The sequence below is a fragment of the Bicyclus anynana genome, chromosome 27 (assembly GCF_947172395.1).
Source record: "Bicyclus anynana chromosome 27, ilBicAnyn1.1, whole genome shotgun sequence".
In the NCBI taxonomy this organism is placed as follows: domain Eukaryota; kingdom Metazoa; phylum Arthropoda; class Insecta; order Lepidoptera; family Nymphalidae; genus Bicyclus; species Bicyclus anynana.
In genome coordinates, this window is record NC_069109.1 from 1,911,508 (window position 1) to 1,938,026 (window position 26,519).

Below are 26,519 nucleotides of genomic sequence, written 5' to 3' on the forward strand. Positions count from 1 at the left end.
AATTTTTAGCTATTGAGAGCTTACGTTGCGTGCGCTGAGTAAAGGGTTAAAGATTCGCTAAAATCATGTATCAAAATCAAAATCAAAATCAAAATCAAAAATCATTTATTTCAAGTAGGCTCAGCTTACAAGCACTTTTGACACGTCAGTTATTAGTATCAGAGAATTGTTCCTCTTTAAATGTTCTACAAAAAAATCCGCGACAGTATATGTCTATCTTTAAAACTAGCTCAAATAACCTGTTTTATACTAACCAAATTTGTTCTAAAATAATGCGTTATTTACGAAAAATTTAAACAGATTTTTACACGGACGAAGTCGCGGGCATCCACCAGTAAATTATTAAATAGGTAAATTACAGCCATCTACTACTCTGAGATAAACTGCGGACAGACGGACGAAACTATAAGTTGTTGACTACGGAACCCTAAAAATTAATCGACGTACTCAAAATTGATGTAAATTCAAGATTTCGATTCCCGCTTCGAGCTATCACCGTGACAGACGTAAGTTCAGAATTATTTATATATATTTACATTTATGCAGTATGAATTGGTCAAAATTCAAAGTTATGTTGGAGTGTTGGACTTAATTAAGGGATGGTGATTTCTAAACAAATACTATATATAGTATATCAATCGGATAACTATTGGAAACTTAATCTCAAGTAAGATTTACCTTATTTTTTTTTTCATGGAAGATATTGACCAAATTTCGGGATTCGCACCGGTGAGAAAATAAAACAACCAAGGCACTCGGCCGCTCCAATGCGAATCTTATTTATTGTAAAAAACTTCACAATATATACCTTTTGTACGAACCACTCGATATCGCGATACAAAGTTGCGGACTTCACATACACTGCCATCTATCGGCACATCGCGTCGAATGGTCGATTATACAGATATTTAATTCACTTAGCAATGATAAATTTTACCATTAGTTAAATTACTAGTAATTAACCTATCCTAAACCAACATAATATGTTTGCTATGCCTATATATATAAAAAAAAATGAAATATAAAATTATATTTACCTTATTTTTTAACCCTTCTTTACCTTAGCCAATACGTTGGCCAATGTTCTTTACGTTGACTAGTAACTTGGTCAATACGTTGGCCAATGTTCTTCACGTTGACTAGTAACTTGGCCAATACGTTGGCCAATGTCCTTCACGTTGACTAGTAACTTGGCCAATACGTTGGCCGCCAACGCTCTTCGTCAGTACCTTGGCCAATATATTAGCCAATACCATAAAGGCATTAGTGGAGTGTGTTCGGAACGAAAGGGAAGGATTTTGTATTAATATAATTTACGAGAAGTGGGTGAATGTAACAGGGTCTTAGCCCCCTTTTTTTATTCTTTACAAGTTAGCCCTTGATTACAATCTCACCTGATGGTAAGTGATGATGCAGTCTAAGATGGAAGCGGGCTAACTTGTTAGGAGGAGGATGAAAGTCCACACCTCTTTCAGTTTCTACACGACATCGTACAGGAACGCTAAATCGCTTGGCGGTACATCTTTGTCGGTACGGTGGTAACTAGCCACGCCCAAAGCTTCCCACCAGCCAGACCTGGACCAATTAAGAAAAGCTCATCGGCTCAGACGGGGATCGAACCCAGGACCTCCGTTTTGTAAATCCAACCCGCATACCACTGCGCCACGGAGGCCGTCAAAAGTTCGATCCCCACCCCGTTGGTCTATTGTTGTACCCACTCCTAACACAGTCTTTCCCGACTAGTTGGAGGAGAATGGGAATATTGGTCATATCTATAAAAAAGATATGGCAAATATTAAAAAAAAAAACTGTCTGATAATTATGGCTTTATAATAAAATACACACATTATATTTCTATTGCAGCAAGAGTCACTGCAATGAAGTGGTTCGCGCTCAGCATTGTTTTCCTTGTAGCAGTTCAACATGGAATTTCCTTAAAAGGTAAGAATTTAAAAAATATTTTAAAAATGTTGGATTATTATAAAAAACAGCTACCTTAGTACCTATAACACATACTACAGGTTTGTAAGAAATTAAATATCACGTGTCTCAAACGGTAAAGGAAAAACATCGTGAGGAAACTTGCATACTTGATAATTTTCTTAATTGTCTTGCTTAATGCTAATCCGCATTGGGCTAGTGTGGTGGACTATTCTCCTATTCCCTCTCATTCTGAGAGGAGGCTCGAACTCAGCAGTGAGCCGAATAAGGGTTGATAATCAGTGGCGGTGGATAATCATTGATAATCAAAGATAGTTTGTAACCAAATATACTTACGGTAAAGATTTCTTACAAAAGAAACAAAAATGCTCGCTTATAAAAATTTTAATGAAAAAATTCAACCGACTTCCAACTCAAAAATTAACCTAAACTAAAAAGCAAAAAACAAGAAGAAATTGTGTAATTTAAACAGCTTGAATTAAAACGTCACTGGCTTGGCACCGCCTTCAAACTGATCAGAAGGTAGCACATAGGTAAGATGTTATTTTTTGCTTTTTAGTTTAGGTTAATTTTTGAGTTGGAAGTCGGTTGAATTTTTTCATTAAAAATTTTTATTTTTTAATTTTTAGTGTTAGCACACCTAACTGAGTGTAAACAAAAATTAATGAGCAATTAGTTGAAACGTATTTTCTTATGATAAGTATCTAATTCCTACAATCCCAATTTTAAAAATACTACCTTAACTCATATACAAAATTTCACTCCCCCTTTATCCACACGTAATATGAATATTCAGAAAAACGTGAAAGGTGACTGTCCTCCGTCTTTATCATCAGACCCCCTACCACAATCCATATGGGTGAAAAGTTCTCATCAATATAAAATTTATCAAGTCCAAACACAAGGTAGCTACTGTGAACCGTCGAGGAGTTCCCTTAACTCTCCTTCATCTTCATCACCAGACCTCTAATACAGTCACAACCTATCCAGGTGGAAAGTTCTCATCAATACAAAATTATCAAGTCAAAACACAAGGCAGCTACTGTGAACCGTCAAGGAGTTCCCTTCACTATCCTTCGTCTTCATCACCAGACCCCTTATACAGTCACAACCCATCTAGGTGGAAAGTTCTCATCAATACAAATTTATCAAGTCCAAACACAAGGTAGCTACTGTGAACCGTCGAGGAGTTCTCTTCACTGTCCTTTGTCTTCATCATCAGACCCTTAATACAGTCACAACCCATCTAGGTGGAAAGTTCTCATCAATACAAATAAATCAAGCCCAAACAAAAGGTACCTGCTGTAAATCGTTGACGAGTTCCATCGTCTGTGTATCAGCTCCATCATCAGACCAACTCCAGACCTGCATAAAATTGTAGTGGTTTAAAATACCTTATGGAAACACTAACAAACGCACTAGCCGTCTCTACGATTTTCGAAAGTTCCTCTCGATTTCTCCAGGATGCCATCATCAGATCCTGACATGAAAAAAATGGGACCACCCTGGAATCAAACCCTTTAAAACAAAAAAAGAATTTTCAAAATCGGTCCACAAACGACGGAATTATCGCTGGACATACATAAAAAAAAAAAACATACATACAGCCGAACGTAGAACCTCCTCCTTTTTGGAAGTCGGTTAAAAATAAATATGACAGTGGCTTAACCCATAGAACAGACATCGCTAGAAGCTAACGGCACACTATCTACTGTGCTAACGGTGACTTAGCCTATGTAGGATGTTTCCTTTTGGGTGCACGCTTAACGAGGGAAAAAAAGAGATTGTGGATTTTACTAATTTTTACTAATTTTAAATACCTACATTTTACTAATTTTTGCTTTGTTAACATGTAAGTGTTCATTGTCACAAGTGTTGTGTGTGTTACAGAGGGCGAGGGCTGCGTGATCAGACACACAGACTCAGCGGGTGTGTGTACACCAGTCTTCAGGTGTCAGTCTAACAAGTGTTGTGTGTGTTACAGAGGGCGAGGGCTGCGTGATCAGACACACAGACTCAGCGGGTGTGTGTACACCAGTCTTCAGGTGTCAGTCTAAGAAGTGTTGTGTGTGTTACAGAGGGCGAGGGCTGCGTGATCAGACACACAGACTCAGCGGGTGTGTGTACACCAGTCTTCAGGTGTCAGTCTAACAAGTGTTGTGTGTGTTAAAGAGGGCGAGGGCTGCGTGATCAGACACACAGACTCAGCGGGTGTGTGTACACCAGTCTTCAGGTGTCAGTCTAACAAGTGTTGTGTGTGTTACAGAGGGCGAGGGCTGCGTGATCAGACACACAGACTCATCGGGTCTGTGTATACGAGGCTCCAAGTGTATGACTGCCTTAAATGATTACCAGTATGTGTAATGTTGGTATTCGAACAATAGTCTATACTCTATACTAATATTAGCGGACGCCTGCGACTTGGTTCGCGTGGAATTTAGTTTTTCTCAAATCCCTCGGGAACCATGGATTTTTCCGGGATAAAAAGTAGCCTATGTGTTAATCCATGCTATAATATATCTCAATACCAAATTTCAGCTAATTCGGTCCAGAAATCGAGGCGTGAAAGAGTAACAAACATTCATATAGTCAAAAATCATCAGTTTTCCCAAATCTCGGGAAACCATGGTTTTTTTAGGGAGTACTATTTTCATTTCAAATTTCAGCCAAATCGTTTTAGTAGTAGCGACGTTAAAGAGTAACGAACGTCCAAATAAACATCCACACAAACTTTTGCGTTTATAATATCAGTAGGATTATAAAGTTTGTGTGTTTGTGGTGTTATCGTATTCACACGGGAACGGGAGTTAGCCAATACGTTGGCCAATGTTCTTCACGTTGACTAGTAACTTGGCCAATACGTTGGCCAACGCTCTTTAAACCGTGTGGCGTCTGTTAACACACTAATATTATAAAGCTGCAAATTTGTGCTCCGTTGCGCTGCCGCTACTGAAGCGATTTGGCTGAAACTTTGAATGGAAATGGATTTTACTCTGGATTACCCCATACTTTTCACCCTGGAAAAAACCATAGTTCCCGCAGGATTTGTTAATTTGCAAACTTAATTCCACGCGCATGAAATCGCGGGCGTGCGCTTATTTATAATATAATGTTAGGCTATTTTAGAATTTAAACTATCGTGAGTGTTATTCATATTAATTGATTATAAAACACGGCTAAAATTCACGTGATAGGAGTATGCCCGACTAGTTTCGAACCCATACGGGCCTTTAGTCATGAGCTGGTTCTTGCATCGCGGTACGATCCAAACTGCGATGCAGCTGCGCGACGCGCTGCTGCTCGCATCGCGCGCTGGGAGAGGGGTTGAGACGACCGACGGTTCATTAATGTCATCTTGTCTTGTCTTGTCTTCTTGTAAGCAAACCGAACTAACGCTATCTTGTTCCAAGTTTGTTATATGTGACAATGAAAGAAATAGTTTCCACGCTGTGGGCAGCAACCATCCATGATTCCGATTAAAATTCGGGTGACGACTAATTTCTATCGTTTCTCGTATCTTACGAGGTACTAGAACAACTTGAGAAACCTTATAAAAACGGATAGAATGGGGATGATGACTAGGTATAAATATATTGATTTTTATGATACATTCGGGTAAATAAGGTAAATGTTAACTAATTTGTACATAAAAAGCAAAGATTGTCTGGATATTTGCAAAATAAATGAGATTATAAAATTTCAAAATCTATTAAAAATCTTTTATCGTAATTAGATGTAAATTCATATAGTTGTAGCTTCCTTACATTAAATGTGACATTTTTTAATATGTGAACTATTAACATAAACGCACAAATAACAAAGATATTAGTAATTTTGTTTGAACGCACATACGAATCTAACGATCATTACATTACCTACAACGTCATTAGTTCGTGCCATTTTGTATGGGGCGTTTTTCAGGGATCCGCGGCAGCGCCGCAAATCTGACCCTTTAAATCCCTGTAGCTCCGAAAGTAATGATCGCAGATACCCTGTTCTTTTACAGAATTGCTTTACTATTAGTATATTCTTAATTTAAATACAATTTAACAAACTGTCATCATCCCTATTTTAGGCTACTGTAGTTTTTATTCAACTTCTCTGCCGGAGTCTATATCTGTATCTGTCTGTAGGAGGAACGGCATCCCACCAACGTTATGTTCGGAGTACAGGTTCCCGTTCCTCGTCTGCTGCACTGGTGTCACGTTGGAAGAGTAAGTCATCAACTATTTGCTACCACTATTGACGGCCGCGTGGCGCAGTGGGTAGTGACCCTGATTTCTGCATCCGCGGCCGTGGGTTCGATTCCCACAACTGGAAAATATTTGTGTGATGAGCATGGGTGTTTTTCAGTGTCTGTGTGTATTTATACATTATATAAGTATTTATATGTAGTATATAATTGTATATTAATATTATAATATGAACTATCTTAGCACCCATAACACAAGCTACTCTGTATGCTTACTTTGGGGCTAGATAGTGATGTGTATTGTTTAAGTATATTTATTTATTTATTTATTTACTATGGTGATATATTAAACGCATGCTTTTGGGAAAGGCTTATTATAGTGTTAATGATTATATTAATGATAAAAAAGCTTTGCGTTAAACTGTAATATACGACTGTGTGCTTAGTTTTAAATAAGTCAGGTCTGGCTGGTGGGAGGCTTCGGCCGTGGCTAGTTACCACCCTACCGGCTAAGACGTACCGCCAAGCGATTTAGCGTTCCGGTACGATGCCGTGTAGAAACCAAAAGGGGTGTGGATTTTCATCCTCCTCCTCCAAGTTAGCCCGCTTCCATCTTAGACTGCATCATCACTTACCATCAGGTGAGATTGTAGTCAAGGGCTAACTTGTAAAGAATAAAAAAAAAAAAAAAAAAATAAAAATAAGTTTGTAAAATGGTGATAAACAAAAAAAAAACCCTTGGCTGAGTTTGTTGTGGGCTCTTCTCTTTTAAGTTTTCGACTATTATTACCACCATTAAATCAAATTAAATTATGACATAATCTTGACCTTTCAAAAGTGCTTGTAAAAAGCCTAATTGAAATAAATGAATTTTGACTTTGACTTTGACTTTGATAAAATGCCACCAAGTTTTTTTTTTCTATTTTTTTATTTTTTTTTTATACTTTACCTACGTTAGCCCTTTTCTAATTTAGAAATTTACTATATTTAAATGTGTACGTAATGAACTTTGTAAATTTTACAATTACAATTATTTACACTAACTAAATACAATAATATTTAAATTACTAGTAACTAACCTAACCTAAACTTATTATAAAAATAAAATAACAGGAAATATAAAATTCTATCTACAGAGGCGTCGTAGCTAGCCCTTGACTACAATCTCACCTGATGGTAAGTGATGATGCAATCTAAGATGGAAGCGGGCTAACTTGTTAGGACGAGGATGAAAATCTACACCCCTTTCGGTATCTACACGGCATCGTACCGGAACGCTAAATCGCTTGGCGGTACGTCTTTGTCGATAGGGTAACTAGCCACGGCCAAAGCCTCCCACCAGCCAGACCTGGACCAATTAAGAAAATCTCAATCGGCCCAGCTGGGGATCGAATCCAGGACCTCCGTCTAGTAAATGCACCGCGTACACCACTGCGCTGTGAAGAGAAATAGACAAAGTATCAATGGCGTCGAGTTGTCACAGTCAAATCTCCTTCGTACGTAAAGATATATTTAGGTGTTCGAGCCTCGCTTGACCCACTGTGAGATTACAATCTTCAAATTTTGCGTAATTGCAGTGTAAACCCCTCAATATTGAAATAAAGAGGGTAGGTAGAAATCGTTCGCGACGCCGCAATCGACGGTGAGCCGAAATAGACTCAGTACGTCTTCAAATTTTGTAAAGTGTGCAGTGTTAAAATTCGTGTGTGTAAAAATCGTGATATACCTAAGGTGAGTTAACAGTGAATACTATTATCGGTGATACTTCGTTAATGGTCTAGTTTTATGAGACATTATTCTCATTTTAGCAAATGCCCGCTCTTAGGACGGCAAGATCGCTATGTGGACCTAATAAACGTCGAAAATGAGAGAATTCTCATTGTAGTGAATGCCCGCTCCTCGGACGGCAGACTCACTATTTGGACATACCGAATGTCTAAAATTTGTGCCACCTTGCACAAACGACGTCTCACAGAGCAGACGTCGGCTGGCCGGCCGACAAGGCAGACGACGTCTGACAGCTCAGCCGTCGTCTGGCCGGCTGACTTAGTAGGCGACGTCTCACAGCGCAGACGTCGGCTGGCCGGCTGACTTAGCAAGCGACGTCTCGCAGCACAGACGTCGCCTGGCCGGCCGACATGGCAGGCGACGTCTCACGGCTCAGCCGTCGGCTGTGCGAGCGCAGACGTCGGCTGACCGGCCGCTATGGCAGGCGCCGGCTAGTCAGCAGACACGGCAGGCGACATCTGAATGCCGAAGTCGTAATGTGCGAGCATTATACTGCTCTACATGATGTGTCTAAGGTCTTTTGACTATAGTAATTATCATATTACGATCTTTTCAGATCATGGAACGCATAACGTTTGAAGACTTATGCCGGTGGGTGCCACCTTCTGGACAAGGGGATTTTTTCAAAAGAATTATAAATATTTTGGATGAATTCTACCCACAAAATTGGAGGTCCTGGGAAGTTAATAACGTGTCCTACCAGGATCATTTTGGAGAAAGGATTTCATCGGATAACGAAAACAGGCTGCGTTTCGCTATACCTACTATCGAACTAGCGAAGGCTTACGGGTTCCCGAATGGGCTTAGCGAACGTAGATACAAATTATTGAAAGGCGATTTAATTTGTTCACCGCTGGGCAGAGCCCTGATTTATTCTCCACTTTCTATTGTGAAACAAATCCATCCCACTGACGCATACAATGGGTTTTTGGAAAATATCTCTTCTATCAAAATCCACTTCCTGTCACGTCAAGAGGCCACATCAATGTTAAGAGATGATGATGACGCATCCTCTGTTGCCACGTCCTCCACCTCATTGAGGAAATCTAGAAAGAGGGCTCACAGTCCAGAACCAGACACAAAAACATATATGAAGCAACAAAATGAAATTTTGAAACAGCTGATAGAAATTTCTAAGCAACACTCTGTTTCGCTAACACAAAAAAGGGGAAATCATCCTGATTCTGATAGTTCTGATACACAAGAGGATGATGACAATTTAGAGAATGACTGGATCGCCCCCGCTCTGGGAAATTCTCTATCTCAGGAAGCTACTCCAGATGAGGAGGTACTTTATTTCTTTGACTTTGCACCAGATACCAAGGAGTCTGAGAGCAAAATAGGACACGCCGAAGAAACCTTGATCAAGCAAGGAACTCATTGCCAGAGGCTTGGTGAATCGTCGTGGCAAAATATTCGGTTTTCCGAAGTCCAAAAACAGTTCCAAGCCACACCAGTCTTCACGAGTTTGAAAGTAAATAGTTCATTAGCAAAGGTGACTCCGAGTTGGCAAACAGTTTAATTTTTAGAGAAAATGGATGCATGTCTCGGGGCTATTTGTCATGGGCTTCTACAACAAAGAAAACATTTTCAAGATACTTGTAATACTGCAAGTCCGGATGTTAAGTCGCACATCAGCAAAAACTTTCTAGCAACTGATTCTGCGTTCCGTCGCACTTCAGATGCTCTCTTACAATACACTTGTGGGAAGAAAGCGGAGGTTATTCAACACCGTAGATCTGTCTACAAACCATCCAATAAGACATTACACGAACTTCTACATAACATTCCACCTTCCAACACCCACCTATTTGCCGAACCGCAATTGGGGGAATATATAAAAGAACAAGGTGGAATCAATCAGTTTTTTCCAGTTAAAAAACGCTCCTCCCATCACATTAACAAACAGAAATGGCAACCTAGAAACGTTAATGTTTCCAACCAGAAAGAAAAACCAGAGTTCAATGATGCCAGAACAACCAATCGTGGCTTCGCTTCAAGAAAACGCCCACCATCCACACCAGGAAAATTCAAGAGGGCCAAATATGAAGGAAAAAAGTTAAAAGATATTTTTAAGGCTGGGCAGGTGAGCGACAATCTAGAAGTCTAGAAGTCCCTTGGTGCTCCAAAATCTATATTTTCTATTTTATCTGGGTATAAAATACCATTCACTCGCTCTCGGGGGAGAGCGAGTGAATGGTATTACCCATTAAGAAAGTTTAATTCAACAATCTGTCACCGACTTTTAGTAAAATCTGGCTCAGCAATAACAAAGGAATTACAAAAACTATTGCATTGTGGGGCAATTGAGAAATGTTTGAGCGAATCAGGTTTTCTTTCTCCTTTATTCCTAAGAAAGAAGTCTGACGGTTCTAACAGGCCAATATTTAACCTAAAATTACTTAATAACTACTTGCGTCCACCAAAATTTCATTTGATTAACCATTATAAAATTCCTCTATGCTTACAAGATCTTGACTTTATGGTAAAAATAGATTTATCACAGGCTTATTTTCATATTCCTATCATTAAGTCGCATAGACGGTTTCTTGCCTTTAATTTTGAGAACATATTATATGAAATGACTTGCTTACCTTTTGGCCTGGCGACTGCTCCGTATATATTTGCTAAGATAACTAACTGGGTTGCAAATTTTTTTAGAGAAAAGGGGATCCGAGTAATCGTATATTTAGACGATTTTCTTCTTCTTCACACCAACCCAGTAATATTATCTCAGCACAGTCAATATGTTCAAGAACACCTACTCAAAATGGTTTGGTGCATAAACTATCGAAAATCCGACCTCTCCCCTACACAAACGGTGGAATATCTCGGAATAATCTGGAACACCAACAAAAACATGAAACAGTTGCCTCCGAGAACAATCAAGAAATGCACCGTACTCATACAAAAATTCCTCAAAAACCGTTGGTGGACATGGTGGCTGGCAAAGGTCTTACTAGGGAGCACAAATTTTGCATTGTTCGTCGTCCCACTAGGAAGACTACACAGTCGTCAAATACAGATAGCGGCAAACAAACTTCCGAAAAACCAAAAACAAAAGAAATACCTGATCCCTGGGAAAGTTCTAAAGGAACTACAATGGTGGCAGAGAAACATTTCCCAGATATCCCCGATTCATCAAAAAGAAGCTACAATATTTTTAACAACAGATGCAGCGGGGTCGGGCTGGGGCGCTACAGTGGGCAACGAAAAGATAAACGGGCTCTGGAGTCGACAGCAACGTCCCTGGCAAAGCAATCAAAAAGAGTTGTGGGCCGTACTAGAGTCATTAAAGAGAAAGGGACCCCAGTTTCAAGGTCAGACTGTAATGGTTCAAACAGACAACAGATGTGTTGTAGCCTACATAACGAAACAAGGCGGCACCAGATCCTTACCGCTCCTTCGAATTACTCAGAGAATTCTAAGTCTGGCCAAACAATTTCAGATAAATCTAATAGCAAGATACATTCCCGGGAAGTACAACGGGATCGCAGACAGTTTATCCCGCTCAATGGAATTACCAGAATGGACTCTAAGTCAGAAGGCACTTCAAAAAATATTCATGGTGATGGGGAAACCAGATGTAGATCTGTTTGCAAGTGCGAGGTCAGCGATCTTTCCCAGATATGTAAGCGAAGATGCCAGAGATCCGAACTGTCTATTCGTCGACGCGTTCAGCCGAAATTGGAACTTCAAGCTAGGTTGGCTCTTTCCTCCCCCAGCGTTAGTACCCCGGGTACTGAGACATCTAAACCAATGTTCGGGCATTTATCTTCTGGTAGCCCCAAAATGGGAGAGAACGTTTTGGAAAGCAGAGCTATATCAGAGATCCCTAGGCCAACCGTTTACCATTCCCGATCTAGAGGAGAGCCTTCTCGACTTGAGGACCAACAAGCCACCTCCAGCAATAAAGAACATATGTTTGCAGGTCTGGAAAATACAGGCTTGTCGCAGTTACTAGAGTCCTGGGCGACAGAGGACCGCAAGCTTCTAGAAACAGTCTGGCGTAAATCCACTCTTAAAACCTATAAACCGGCCTGGATGCGCTGGAAATGTTGGGCTAAAGATAATAACATTAAGATCGATGATCCATCTCCTGTAGACTTAGCTAAATATATTTGTTATCTCCATAAACACGTTAAACTAGCGGCCAGAACTATAGCAATTCATAAGTCGGTAGTTACTACGTTTGCGAAGCCAGAAAATACCGAGTATCTAAGTAATCATTTTTTAGTTAAACAAGCATTAAGAGCTATTTTTAAAAGTCAACCTCCCGTTCCTAAACCTCTAACGTGGGAGGTCAGTCAGCTGATGGACTATTTGAATATTTACACTTTCGATATTAATAGCTTGTTTCAAGTGTCTCGTCATACTTCGGCATTGTTACTCTTATCTTCCGGACGAAGAGTACATGATTTAACTTTACTCGGTATTAGCCCTGACTGCTTTGAATCTCATGACGATCATTTGATTTTTTGGCCAAAGTACGGATCTAAAACGGACTCGGTCAACTTTAGACAATCAGGGTGGAAATTAACTCGAAATAATATAAATAAATTAGATGTTACATTTTGGGTAAAAAAGTTAATTGATATTTCTAAATCGCGTCGGGCCAACAGAACATCTAGTTTATTTATTACCACTAGGGTAAAGTTAAAGCTGCTTCACGCACTGTTATTTCGGGTTGGCTTCGAACCTTGTTCAAATCAGCGAACATCCTTGCTACCCCTGGCAGTTTTAGAGCTGCTGTAAACACAGATAATTGGTCCAATAGAAATTACAATTTAGACGATGTTCTCTGTCGTGGAAATTGGAGAAGTAAGGATACTTTTCTGAAATATTACTTTAAAGAAGTTCCACATAAAAGTCTTCCAAGTAACAACATTACTTTGAGTGAATCATTTACACCTATATGAATTTATAATATGTCATGAATATGTGATTTTCTCCATCTGGGTTTTGTGAAATTTCTGCTAGTTATTTAATTTGAATAGAATTCGCAATTCAAAGAGAATAGATAATGTGGCAAATCAAACAATTGTATTTTTAAGTTTTGTTAACTCAAATCAAATCAAAGATTAAGTATTATATTATTTTTCTCAACACCACCTTATCATTTTATTTATTATTCTAAAAAATCGTTCTTCACAGTACGCCTTGCCATCGCCGGCAGAATATAAACACCTCTCACAGTGGGTCAAGCGAGGCTCGAACACCTAAATATAACCGTTTTCCCCCCGAAGGGTAGAAAACGATTATTTAGGTTTCAGCCGAAGCTTGACCCACTAAATTTTCATGCCTTGCCGGCTTGTGAGAGTACTGAGTCTATTTCGGCTCACCGTCGATTGCGGCGTCGCGAACGATTTCTACCTACCCTCTTTATTTCAATATTGAGGGGTTTACACTGCAATTACGCAAAATTTGAAGATTGTAATCTCACAGTGGGTCAAGCTTCGGCTGAAACCTAAATAATCGTTTTCTACCCTTCGGGGGGAAAACGGTTATATTTAGTATTATTTCCGGTTGACCCCCATTGATTGAAAGGAAGGAAGTTAGCGGTTCCATGGAGTTGTGAGAAATTTAACTTTTAATGATTTGGTATATACAATGAGGGATGATGACTAGGTTTGAATATATTGATTTTTATGATACATTCGGGTAAATACTTCGGGCAATGTTAACTCATTTATACATAAAAAGCAAAGATTGACTGGATGTTTGCAAAATAATTGAGATTATAAAATTTCAAAATCTATTACAATCTTTTATCTTAACTGAATGAAAATTCATACAGTTACTCAGCCTCAGTCAGCTTCCTTACATTAAATGTGACATTTTTCAATAAATGAACTATAAACATAAACGCACAAATAACAAAGATATTAGTAATTTTGTTTGAACGCACATACAAATCTAACGATCATTACATTGCCTATGACGTCATTTGTTCGTGCCATTTTGTATGGAGCGTTTTTCAGGGATCCGCGGCAGCGCCGCAAATCTGACCCTTTAAATCCCTGTAGCTCCGAAAGTAATGATCGCAAATACCCTGTTACTTTTACAAAATTGTATTTACTATTAGCATACTCTTAATTTATATACAATTTTGAAAAAACTGTCATCTAAACGTACGTAATGTACTCGTAATGTGAATTATAGGTGCATTTGTAATTTAATTAACACTTGCCTGGTTTTACATTTAATGCACATCTTAAAAATATTAACAGTGAAATTATTTTGACGGCCTCCGTGGCGCAGTGGTATGCACGGTGGATTTACAAGACGGAGGTCCTGGGTTCGATCCCCGGCTGGGCAGACTGAGATTTTCTTAATTTGTCCAGGTCTGGCTGGTGGGAGGCTTCGGCCGTGGCTAGTTACCACCCTACCGGCAAAGACGTACCGCGACTTAGCGTTCCAGTATGATGCCGTGTAGAAACCGAAAGGGGTGTGGATTTTCATCCTCCTCCTAACAAGTTATCCCGCTTCCATCTTAGACTGCATCATCACTTACCATCAGGTGAGATTGTAGTCAAAAAAATTACTAGTGTTTTAGTTATTTTTTGAATTTTCGTTTTATTTACAGTATCATACCTGTTTTGGACACCAGGAGAGTGAGTGAGAGAAGTGAGTAAATCTGAAGTAGTTTTTTTATATTAATTGATTATAAAACACGGCTAAAACTCACGTGATATAAGGTCGGAGTACGCCCGACAAGTTTCGAACGCACACGGGGTCCTTAGTCATGAGCTGGTTCTTGCAACGCGGTACGATGCAAACTGCGAAGCGGCGCGCAGCTCCATGTATGTATTAATGTATACCCTCATTTTCAAAAATCTACAATTGTTTTTAATTTTTGCAATAGGCTAGTTGACTCTTTTTAGGGTTCCGAACGCACGTAGTACAAAAACGGAACCCTTATAACTAACCCTTATCACTCGCGCACATTTTAATGTCTGTCTCTTTTCTCCGAATGTACTGGACCAATCCAGTTGAAATTTACCATACCATACCATTATCAACCCATATTCGGCTCTCTGCAGAGCGCGAGTCTCCTCTCAGAATGAGAGAGGTTAGGCCTATAGTCCACCACGCTGGCCCAATGCGGATTAGCAGACTTCACACACGCAGAGAATTGAGAAAATTCTCTGGTATGCAGGTTTTTTCACGATGTTTTCCTTTACCGTTTGAGACACGTGATATTTAATTTCTTATAATTATTATTAGGTGTAAAATGACTAGTGATGTTTGTTGGTAAACAGTATTCATCAAAAAAGGCTGTAGTTTAAAGTTTTTGGTACTTCTGAGTTGTTTATTGTATACTATCGTCCGCCCTTAGACGTCTTTAATCCAGCCCTTACAGTAGTATCGCTGTGAAAATGCAGTAACTTCTCCCGTTTTCCCAACATTTCCCTTCACTGCTCTGCTCCTATTGATCGTAGCGTGATGAAAAGTATACTATATAAAGCCCAGGAGTATGAAGAATAATTGTACCAAGTTTGGTTAAAATCCGTTGAGTAGTTTTTGTTTCTATAACGAACAGACAGACAGATAGACGAAGAGACAGACAGACAGATAGACAGACAGACAAAAATTTTACTGATTGCATTTTTGGCATCAGTATCGATCACTAATCACCCCCTGATAGTTATTTTGGAAATATATTTCATGTACAGAATTGACCTCTCTACAGATTTATTATAAGTAGATACTAGCGGACCCGCTCAAGCTTCTCTTCGGCTTATTAATTTATTTATTTGCACTTCTTCCCTATCCCTACCTTACACTACCCTACTCCTACCCCTACCCCTACCCCTACCCTACCTCTACTCTACCCCTACCCTACCCTACCCTACAACTACCCTACCGCAATCCTACCCCTACACTATCCCTATACCATAAACCTACCACTATCCTACCCTACCCCTACCCTACCCCTGCCCTACCCCTACCCTACCCCTACCCTATCCCTATCCCTACCCCTACCCCTACCCTACCCCTACCCTAGAACTGCCCTACCACTACCCTACCTCTACCCTACCTCTACCCTACCCCTACCCTACCCCTACCCTACCCCTACCCTACCCCTACCCTACCCCTACAAAAAAAAAAGTATCCTATGTCCTTCTTCTGGCTCTAAACTACCTCCCTGCCAATTTTCAGCTAAGTCGGTTCAGCCGTTCTTGAGTTATAAGTGGAGTAACTAACACAACTTTCTTTTATATATATAGAGACAAATAATTAGCAATAAATTAAAATTGCGACAATAATTTGAGATTTAAACTATCCTATCTCTCAAGTTGGATCGAACTGCACATGGTGTGCGAATTTTATTATAATCGGTTAAGTGGTTTAGGAGTCCATTGAGGACAAACATTGTGACACGAGATTTATATATATTAAGATAAGATAGATAATAAACGGGGGGTAATAAACGTTGCAGTGGGTAATAAAAGTACCTTCCTTCCAGAGTGCGATGAGTATAAGCAGATACCGCAAACCAAGCGAACCGTCACAGCGCAGGCCTGTGACTACGACGAGCTCGACGTGGCCGGAGAACTCGCCACGCAATGGGAGTTCCCCCATGTAGTAAGTAGCCTATCCTCAAGCACAGTAAATAAATAAATAAAATAAAAAGCCTTTATTCTAGTATCGTTTTACAATTTTAACTTACAATCTAACATTAATTAAAAAGAAATCATCATCCTTCCCCTTATCCCACTTAAGTGGGGTCGGAAAAATATGTCAATCTTTTCCATTTGTTTTTTTTTTTTAAAAGAATATTTGCCATGTTTTTTAAATATGATCAATATTCCCATTTCCCTCCAACTAGTCGGGAAAGACTGTATTAGGACTAGGTACGACAATAGACCAACGGGGTGGGGATCGAACCACCACCCCTCGGTGATGAGTCCGACCGCTCTTACCGTTAAGCTATTGAGGCTCTAAACTCTCTCTCTCTCTCGTCAACTCATCATCCACTCCTTTTACACACATGTCCTATTTCACACAATCCAACCATCTCTTCTTTGGCCTTCCTCTCCTCTTATGACCTTCCACTTGCACATTCAACATTTTTCTAGTAATATGACTTTCCTCTCTACGCATTACATGTCTACCAAGCTAACCTTCTACTCCTCAATTTTTCTGTCACTGGCGCCACCTTCAGACTTCCTCTTATATACTCATTCTTTATTTTATCTATTCTTGTCACACCACACATCCATCTCAACATACGCATTTCGTTCACAACCATTCGTTTTATCCGTCCCTTTCACCGCCCAAAATTCTGATCCATACAGCACGACGGTTTTAAGGTCTGTCGTGCTGTATGGATCAGAATGTTGGGCGGTGAAAGAGACGGAATAATTAAAAGAAATAATTACACTAAATACAAGTCGCCTGTACGGCGAAGACCTCCCCCAAATCTTTCCACAATTTCCTGTTTCGGGCTATACGCATCCAGGTCGTGCCATTAGTTTGAGAGAAGACGTCTCTCCATCTCCTTTTCTGACGACCTCTTTTTCTTTTTTCGCCCCTTGGTACCCATTCCGTCACCCTTTTGGTCCATCTATCGTTCTGCAATCTACAAATATGCCCAGCCCATTTCCACTTTAAGGATCGGATCCTTCTTATTATATCCGTCAGGTGTGTTCTTTTCCTTATGGTTTGGTTTTTTACTCGGTCCTTTATTTTTACTCCTAGTATGCTTCAAGCTTCTAGCAAGTACAGTAAATACCAGTAGTTTAACTTCATAATAGTAGACTACAAACCCTTGAACAAAAATTACCTGTGAAATGAACATGAATAACTCTTAGAAGGCTGTTACTATATCAGAAAATAACTCTGAGCACTATGCCGTAATTTCTGAGTGGTATAGTGATGAGTGAGTGAGTGAAGAGTAAGACGCTTAGCGAGTTAGCTCGCGGTTGCCAAATTTTTTTACAAGAAATAAAATATATCTCGCTCTTTCTTTTGAAAAATGCAACCATCAGTATGCATCAGTATTTTCTGACGTTGTCGCGTTCAACTATCGTCAGTAAGCCGACTTTACAGACAACCGATTTTTTTTTCTCTATCCTGTGTCGATTCGCAAAAGAACTAAAGCAACCGACAGAGCTCAACTAGTTGCGAAGCTGAAGTGGTAATGGGCGGGGCACATAGTTCGAAGAGCTTATGGACGTTGGGGTCCCAAAGTGCTGGAATGGCGACCCCGCACTAGTAAGCGCAGTGTTGTCAACCCCCCACCAGATGAACTGACGACATCAAGCGAGTCGTAGACATTCGCTGGATGCAGGCGGCTCAGTATCGTGATGTTTGGAAGTCCCTACAAAAGGCCTATGTCCTGCAGTGGACTCCATCGGCTGATATGATGATGATGATGATGATGATGATGATGATGATGATGATGATGATGATGATGATGATGATGATGATGATGATGATGATGATGATGATGATGATGATGATGATGATGTGTCACAGGTCGCCTTGGGCTGGGGAAACAAGGTTGACAGCAACTCCTTCCAAAGCGCAGGCAGTCTTATCAGCTCGCGCTTCGTGCTGACCAGGGCGTACTTCTCAAAGCTCATCAACGCGGCGCCGACGATCGTGAGATTCGGCGGATTGGAAATCGACGTCCCCAGTTCGAAAGAAAACACAGGCTCGATAGATGTAAGAGTTTTTTCTTATTTGAGCTTACTTATAAATCGATTTTTCATATAAAGCCCTATATGAAAAACATAAGGACAGTAAAATTCGATTCGATTCGATTCGAGTCTTTGAACATACGGCAATCAAAGACACTGGACATTTTTAAAAATGCCGTAAAGACTCACTATCTGGTGCAGTAAAGACGATCTGTATATATTATTTCTCTTCAATATAATGTATTTATTAGTATATTTTGATATGTATTTTATTCATTATTGTAGGTATTTGTGTAATATTGTTTATGTATTAGGATGTAAATTATTTGTATGTATCATCATCATCATCATCATCAACTCATATTCGGCTCACTGCTGAGCTCGAGTCTCCTCTCAGAATGAGAGAGGTTAGGCCAATAGTCCACCACGCTGGCCCAATGCGGATTGGCAGACTTCACACACGCATTAATTCTCTGGTATGCAGGTTTCCTCATGATGTTTTTCCTTCACCGTTTGAGACACGTGATATTTAATTTCTTAAAATGCACACAACTGAAAAGTTGGAGGTGCATGCCCCGGACCGGATTCGAACCTACGCCCTCTGGAATCGGAGCAGAGTTCATATCCAGTGGGCTATTTGTATGTATGTATGTGTATTACTAATACTATGGTTATTTTTGTTTTACGCCACCTGCTGATGTCCTTAAGTTTTCCTAAACCGAAGGTTGCCTGGAAGAAATCGCTACTTAGCGATAAGGCCGCCTTTTGTATGCTGATCTCTTCCTAATACGTTTTTATTTGACTTGTATTTGTCTTTGTGATGTGCAAATAAAGTATATCTATCTATCTATCTATCTAAAGACGTACCGCCAAGCGATTTAGCGTTCCGGTACGATGTTGTGTAGAAACCGAAAGGGGTGTGGATTTTCATCCTCCTCCTAACAAGTTAGCCCGCTTCCATCTTAGATTGCATCATCACTTACCATCAGGTGAGATTATGGTCATGGGTTAACTTGTAAAAGAATTTAAAAATAATCCTAAAAAGCATAAAAAATCACCTGTATGTTATTTTTTTTTTTGTTGAGAAAGAATACAATAAGAAACTTAAGCTAACTTATCCTAATAACTATACAAATCATGTACACGTGGAATGGTGACAAGAATACTGGCTGCATTTCCGCGCTGGACAGCCAGGCTGATCCTTTGCGCAAATGAGCCAGCCCTTCTGTCACCAGTCGAGGCAACTAGCCGCGGTGAAATGACTCGGTAATTTTTTTTGGCACTGCGACATGGCCCAAGGGTTTCCACGGCAAAAGAAGGTGGGAGAAGTAAAATAGTATTTTCACTGTACACAAATTTATTCAATAACAATTTCAGCATAGCTTCCGCTATAATGTTAATATTACACGCTGATAGTATATAAAAGAATCTGCTAAACAACCCTCTATTTTATAATATTTGCAAAGTTAGTGTCTACTGTTGGTAGCACGAATATGTTAACAATACAAGTACGTTTTAATAATAGTTCCGGAGTATTATTATACAAACCAAACGTTATAATTCTATTTAGAAGACATTAATAATTAAAGGATATTTATAACGATCGTAAAATAATATTAAAATATCGAAACACAAAGTTGAGAAATTAAATACAAAATAAATCATAACGTGACGTCACAGTTGTTAAGAGTAAAATAACCAATAATTAATTTATATCATGTAAAATAAACAATTATATTTATATAAATCTATACTAATATAATAAAGCTGAAGAGTTTGTTTGTTTGTTTGATTGAACGCGCTAATCTCAGGAACTACTGGTCCGATTTGAAAAATTCTTTCAGTGTTAGATAGCCCATTTATCGAGGAAGGCTATAGGCTATATATTATCCCCATATTCTTACGGGAACGGGAACCACGCGGGTGAAACCGCGCGGCGTCATCTATAATTAATAATAACCTCTCCACTGTTTGGATTGATAATCATAGTTACTTAATTTATTTATTTATTTATTTATTTATTTATTTATTTATTTAGGAAGACCAACCGCAGAACATTGTATCGTGTATACATGTTGATTACATACGTTGTGTTCAATGGTGAATGTTCAACTTATTACAGATCTTCACAACGTTTACAATATTTAAAAAAATATAATACATAGTTCATGTTATCTAACTACAATATATATCTTAATTCTAAAAATTAAAAAATATTACAAACTATTTACTACAAATTGAATTAAAACAAAAAAAAATAAAAAATACAAATTAAATTAAAACAAACAAAAAATGAAAAAATACAAATTAAATGAAATTAACAGAACAAAAGTACAATAATTCAATACAATTCAATTTAAATTTTTGGTTTTATGGGTACAATAATTGAATATTGGTTATTAAATGAAAATGTAAAATAATGTCAAAAAAAATGCCAAGGAATAAAAAAAAAATGTCAAGGAATAAAAAAAATTAAATTTAACTATAATAACCGGAAGTCATAAAAGTATGAAATGGAATGACGCTACTATACGCTAGGCGGCGACACTTATCTATACGAAATAGGCGGGAAGCAGGTACTGTTTGTAACAGTATGTCTTTATGTCCAGGTACAAACTCAAGCCATATATTTTCACCCAGAGTACTCATTCCCTATGAGATACAACGACATAGCGTTGGTGGAGATGAAGGCAGATGTGGACTTCGGTATCATCCGACCAGCGTGTCTGTGGAGCAATCCTGACTTCCCGGAGTACAGCAAGCCCATCATCACGAGTTGGCCAGCCGTTGACCCCAGTGAGTGTCATCAACATCATCATCATCATCATGAAACTACACACAGTTCACAGGTTTCACCTGAAAACCAGCGCCATACCTCGCTGTGGCATGGTGGGGAGGTGAAAATAAGAAAACATTTGTCAGGACAACTTAATTAACAAATCAAACTGTAACCAAAGTAAGACCCTAGAATGGCAGAGAATGACCTTGAGTGAAGTCACGCACTTGTAAACGTTGTGTGTAGGGTTTAAGGCGCCTTTGACTGTTAACAAACACTCCCCTTTCCCACTCAAGTCACTCTCCCCGCCTATCCCAAGTGGCCCATAAAGAATTACACAACAAGAGATGTGGACGGCTCGAACGCCACGAGCACACTGAAGCCGTCCCTACCGCAAGTGCGTGAGCCGTGAGGCTCTGAGCGGTCACGGAGTGTTTAACACCTACCTCTTCGCAATAGGGAAATCTCCCTCCGAAAATTGCTACTTCTGTGGAAAAGAGGACCGCGACATGCCCTGCCTGCCCTGCCTGTGATGATCTGAGAGGGGCGACACATGGGGTAGATGGCCATTGCGCGTATGCTGTCAAGCGAAGGCGAGTGGCAGAAATATGCACAAATGCTCCGGAAAATAATGATAAGAAAGGAAGAAAAGGAAAAAGAGGAGAAAAAGAAATGGGAAATACCCTAATGGCAGTTAGCACGATGTAATGCCATGCAGTTCCGTGCTAACTCTGACGATAATAAAATTAAAAAAAAAATCGTTGCAACGCGGCGATAATATTTACTAGTTTTTCGCTATCCGCAGGTTATTCGGAACGGCGCTTGCTGAAGAAGACTCCGAGGCGTCTCCTGGACTCGGACACATGTAACGAAACTCTAAAGGACTACTTTGACTTTTATTGGAAGGGTGTCGCCGATGAGCAGCTGTGTACGGGACACGTGCGTGAGGGATCCTCGTGTGAGGTACTTGTAACTGTTAACGCCAATATTGTTTCATATTAAACTTAGACTTAAATAACAGGACCTGCCTCGGTAACCGTTACCCCTCTGGCAAAGATCAAAAATCAATGATCTAACTTTCGTCGTGTAAAGAGCTCCCTTAAAATGCCGGTTTGTGTAGTTGAATGGCCAAAAACTTGTAAAAGATTTAACGTTTAATTTGAAAGTATTTAAACCTTAATTTTATCAAATTTGTAATAAAAATAATTTATAAAAAGAATCTATTCTTTTGACGAAACAGCCAAACATCGATCAGTAATCGAATATTCTATGTATTTAATCTGTGGATAGTCTAAGCAATGTGTTTGTTAGTCTGTGTAAAAATTACGAGTGTGTGTATTGCGAGTCAAATTTATAGTTGTGTGTAGTGTATGGACATAGAAAAATTTTAATGGTGTTAAATATTTTCGATGTGTGAGTTTACCTCGTCCCCCTCAAAAAACGACAGACAATTTTGTTCGTGAATTTGAGTGCGATGCATCTCCATTTTCTAATTCCTCTATGATGTTAAACGATCGCTTCAAACTGTGTTAATTCGAGCACCTGTAGCTGGTCTTATAAGACGCAGTTTCGCTTGACACGCCATCATCATTCGCATATAATTTTAATTGTCACGAAATGCATTAGAGCAGTGACCGATTGGCCTTCGCCTGTATGGACTCTTCGCCGCTGGTATAACTGGCATTATATAACTTAACAGGCATTCTACAGTGTAAATGAGTATTTAAGTTGATATTATTGTTATTTTCATACATATTTTATTTTATTTTTTACTAGCGGACGCCCGCGACTTCGGCCGCGTGAAAGTCGTAAACTTTTAACTACCCCTATCCTACCCTACCCTACCTCTACCCTACCCTATCCCAACCCTACCCCTACCCTACCCATTAAGGCTGCACTTCTTTATTTATTCCCTCCCCCGCGAGTCGCGTCGAGCGCGGCAACCGTTACACAAAAATAATACATATAGTATGAATTAGTATTCACGCGCGATGGCTTAGCGTATTTCTTGTATAACTTTGGTGTTTCTTTACCGATTTTTATGATTCTTTTTTTATTGAATAGGTAATAATGTTAACTTTTTTAGTTATGAGTGATGAGTGTTATAAACATAAGAGTAGACAAATATAATTAGAAAGCTCCGAACTGCTAAGCTATCGGGAGTTACACGTGTTATTGTGAGTCAACCATAAAAGATAGACATATATATGCTGTTGTGTTTTTATAGATAATTTTAAGGAGAACATTTCCGTCATACATGATTTCTATGTAGCTTTAACCATTAAGGCTGTACACGCGACGGAAGCTTAAAAAATTTAGTAACTTCTCCCGTTTTCTCAACATTTCTCTTCACTGCTCTGCTCCTATTGATCGTAGCGTAATGAAAAGTATACTATAACCTGCCCAGGAGTATGTAGAATAATTGTACTAAGTTTCGTTAAAATCCGTCCAGTAGTTTTTGTTTCTATAAAGAATATACAGACAGACAGACAGACAGACTGATTGCATTTTTGGCATCAGTATCGACCACTAATTACCCCCTGATAGTTATTTAGGAAATATATTTCATGTACAGAATTGACCTCTCTACAGATTTATTATAAGTATAGATATAGGTTAGGTACATGTACAATATTATTTATTTTTTTGTCACATGTTTAATATTTTCATATTATAATTGAATATTACATATTTAAAATGTACACACTAAGTATTTTTAATAAGTAATATAATTATAAAATGTTTACTTTTAAAATTGTTGTAAAGATGTAAATTTTAAATGGTGAAATTATCATTTGAATCATTAAATACTTAATAAATAATTTGCATGCTAAATTGGCAAGATACATTTACCATCTACATCTACCGACCACATGTATATATAATGCATGTATAAATAAAATATGAGCCGTGATAGCCCAGTGGATATGACCTCTGCCTCCGATTCCGGAGGGTGTGGGTTCCAATCCGGTCCGGGGCATGCACCTCCAACTGTTCAGTTGTGTGCATTTTAAGAAATTAAATTTCACGTGTCTCAAACGGTGAAGGAAAACATCGTGAGGAAACCTGCATACCTGAGAATTTCTTAATTCTCTGCGTGTGTGAAGTCTGCCAATCCGCATTGGGCCAGCGTGGTGGACTAATGGCCTAACCCCTCTCATTCTGAGAGGAGACCCGAGCTCAGCAGTGAGCCGAATATGGGTTGATAATGATAATGATAAATAAATAAATTGATTGATTGATTGATTGATTGATATAAAGTCACTGTACCGTGGTGGTTTGCAGAGAGTGAACGGTTCACCGCTGCAGCTGGTGTCGTACGAGTACACCAACCAGTGCATCTTCCACGTGCTGGGCGTGATGGTGTCCGACTGCTCGATGTTCACGAGGGTCTCCAGCCACTTGGACTGGATCGAGAAGGTGGTGTGGCCCGGCGAATAGTGATGCGTTATTCGTTAATATACTTTTTATTTTCCCCCCTATCTTGTTTTATTTTGTTTCCCATTATTTTCTGGTCCAACTATCCATTGTTCTGATAATGGTGATACGGCTCATATTGCTACTGTTACTGATGATTAAAAAAGTGATACGTTATTCGTTAATATACTTTTTATTTTCCCCCCTATCTTGTTTTATTTTGTTTATTTGTTTATCCCACCCATCAGTCCCAATTAATACTCATCCTCGATCTAACCTAACCTAACGAAACACACATCTATACTAATATAATAAAGCTGAAGAGTTTGTTTGTTTGTTTGATTGAACGCGCTAATCTCAGGAACTACTGGTCCGATTTGAAAAATTCTTTCAGTGTTAGATAGCCCATTTATCGAGGAAGGCTATAGGCTATATATTATCCCCATATTCCTACGGGAACGGGAACCACGCGGGTGAAACCGCGCGGCGTCAGCTATCTATAATGAGGGAAGAGCGATGGAAGTTGCGACACGGTTTAGACTAGTGCAACTTCCATCACATTAATTTATTTGGATTAACACATTTAAGTATACTTATATTAAATAAGCATGTACTTGTATATTGTATACTTAATAGTTGTCAACGCCAAAATATGGCCTTATTGATAGTACGGTCGAGGCCTATATTATGCTAGTGTGGACTTTACCTTACTACCAATTTATTATCTGTAAATATTTGTTTTATGTAACTCTAATCTGTATTGTCTATGACAAGTCTGTATATAAAGTGAAAATTAAATTATAACGGACACTCCGCTGTATAAATCCAAAATAGTCGTTTTTCTTCTCACCTTTTGTGATCCTGCAAATATTAAAAGAGATCCTGTAGACAGAATCTCATTGTGTAGATTCAATAATTTACAATAGTAACTTTTAGTAATAAGGCTATTGTTTCATTTTTTATGTGTATTTTTCTTAAATATAGATTATTATTATCACATTCAATTTTGTGTAAGGCATCTGCGCATATTAAATTTAGAAACAATTCTTATATACCTCGGTCATGTCTTTCTTTTAATAAATTGAGATTGATTGACCAGGAAATTGACCTCTTCTGTACCTCGGCTACCACTGCCCGTAAGTCACTGGCCACACAGTACTTTAACTTGTTTATGTTAAGCTAGCTTGTTTACTTATCAATTTAGTTTTGTTGTTTTTTCGTCTTTCGCCTTTTCTTTTAATTAATCTCTATTATTATTATCATTATCTCTTTTATCATATTGGATTATGTTTTATTGAAGTATGTTTTCCTTGCGAGCTTGCTATCTAATATGTAAAATTTATTTGCGAAAACTTGTAATTGGCTATAATCTGTTTTCTATGTTGTTATTTTTATTATCTTTGTATTTAGCTGTAAGTTTTCCTTTCTAAATAAATCTAAACTAATATTATAAAGCTGAAGAGTTCGTTTGTTTGTTTGATTGAACGCGCTAATCTCAGGAACTACTGGTTCGATTTCAAAAATTCTTTCAGTGTTAAATAGCCCATTTATCGAGGAAGGCTATAGGCTATATATTATCCCCGTATTCCTACGGGAACGGGAACCACGCGGGTGAAACCGCGCGGCGTCATAAATAAATAAAAATAAATCATTATTTTCTGGTCCAACTATCTATTGTTCTTATACTGCTGACACGGCTGATACGGCGAATACTGCTGATACTGCTGATTTGACTAATACGATTGATACGGCAGAT

The 26,519-nt window shown here is 38.8% G+C and overlaps 1 protein-coding gene across 1 annotated transcript; it reads left to right on the top strand.

The window, feature by feature from the left end:
* Nucleotides 1-476: 476 nt before the first annotated feature.
* LOC112054395 (serine protease snake) lies at nucleotides 477-24,826 on the top strand. Its single transcript, XM_024094168.2, has 10 exons — nucleotides 477-506; nucleotides 1,864-1,941; nucleotides 4,208-4,295; nucleotides 6,075-6,155; nucleotides 14,508-14,548; nucleotides 16,392-16,510; nucleotides 18,407-18,595; nucleotides 21,180-21,366; nucleotides 22,152-22,309; nucleotides 24,632-24,826. Exons 2-10 carry the CDS (start codon nucleotides 1,878-1,880, stop codon nucleotides 24,785-24,787), a joined length of 1,083 nt encoding a protein of 360 aa, XP_023949936.1. The 5' UTR covers nucleotides 477-506; nucleotides 1,864-1,877; the 3' UTR covers nucleotides 24,788-24,826.
* Nucleotides 24,827-26,519: the final 1,693 nt, after the last annotated feature.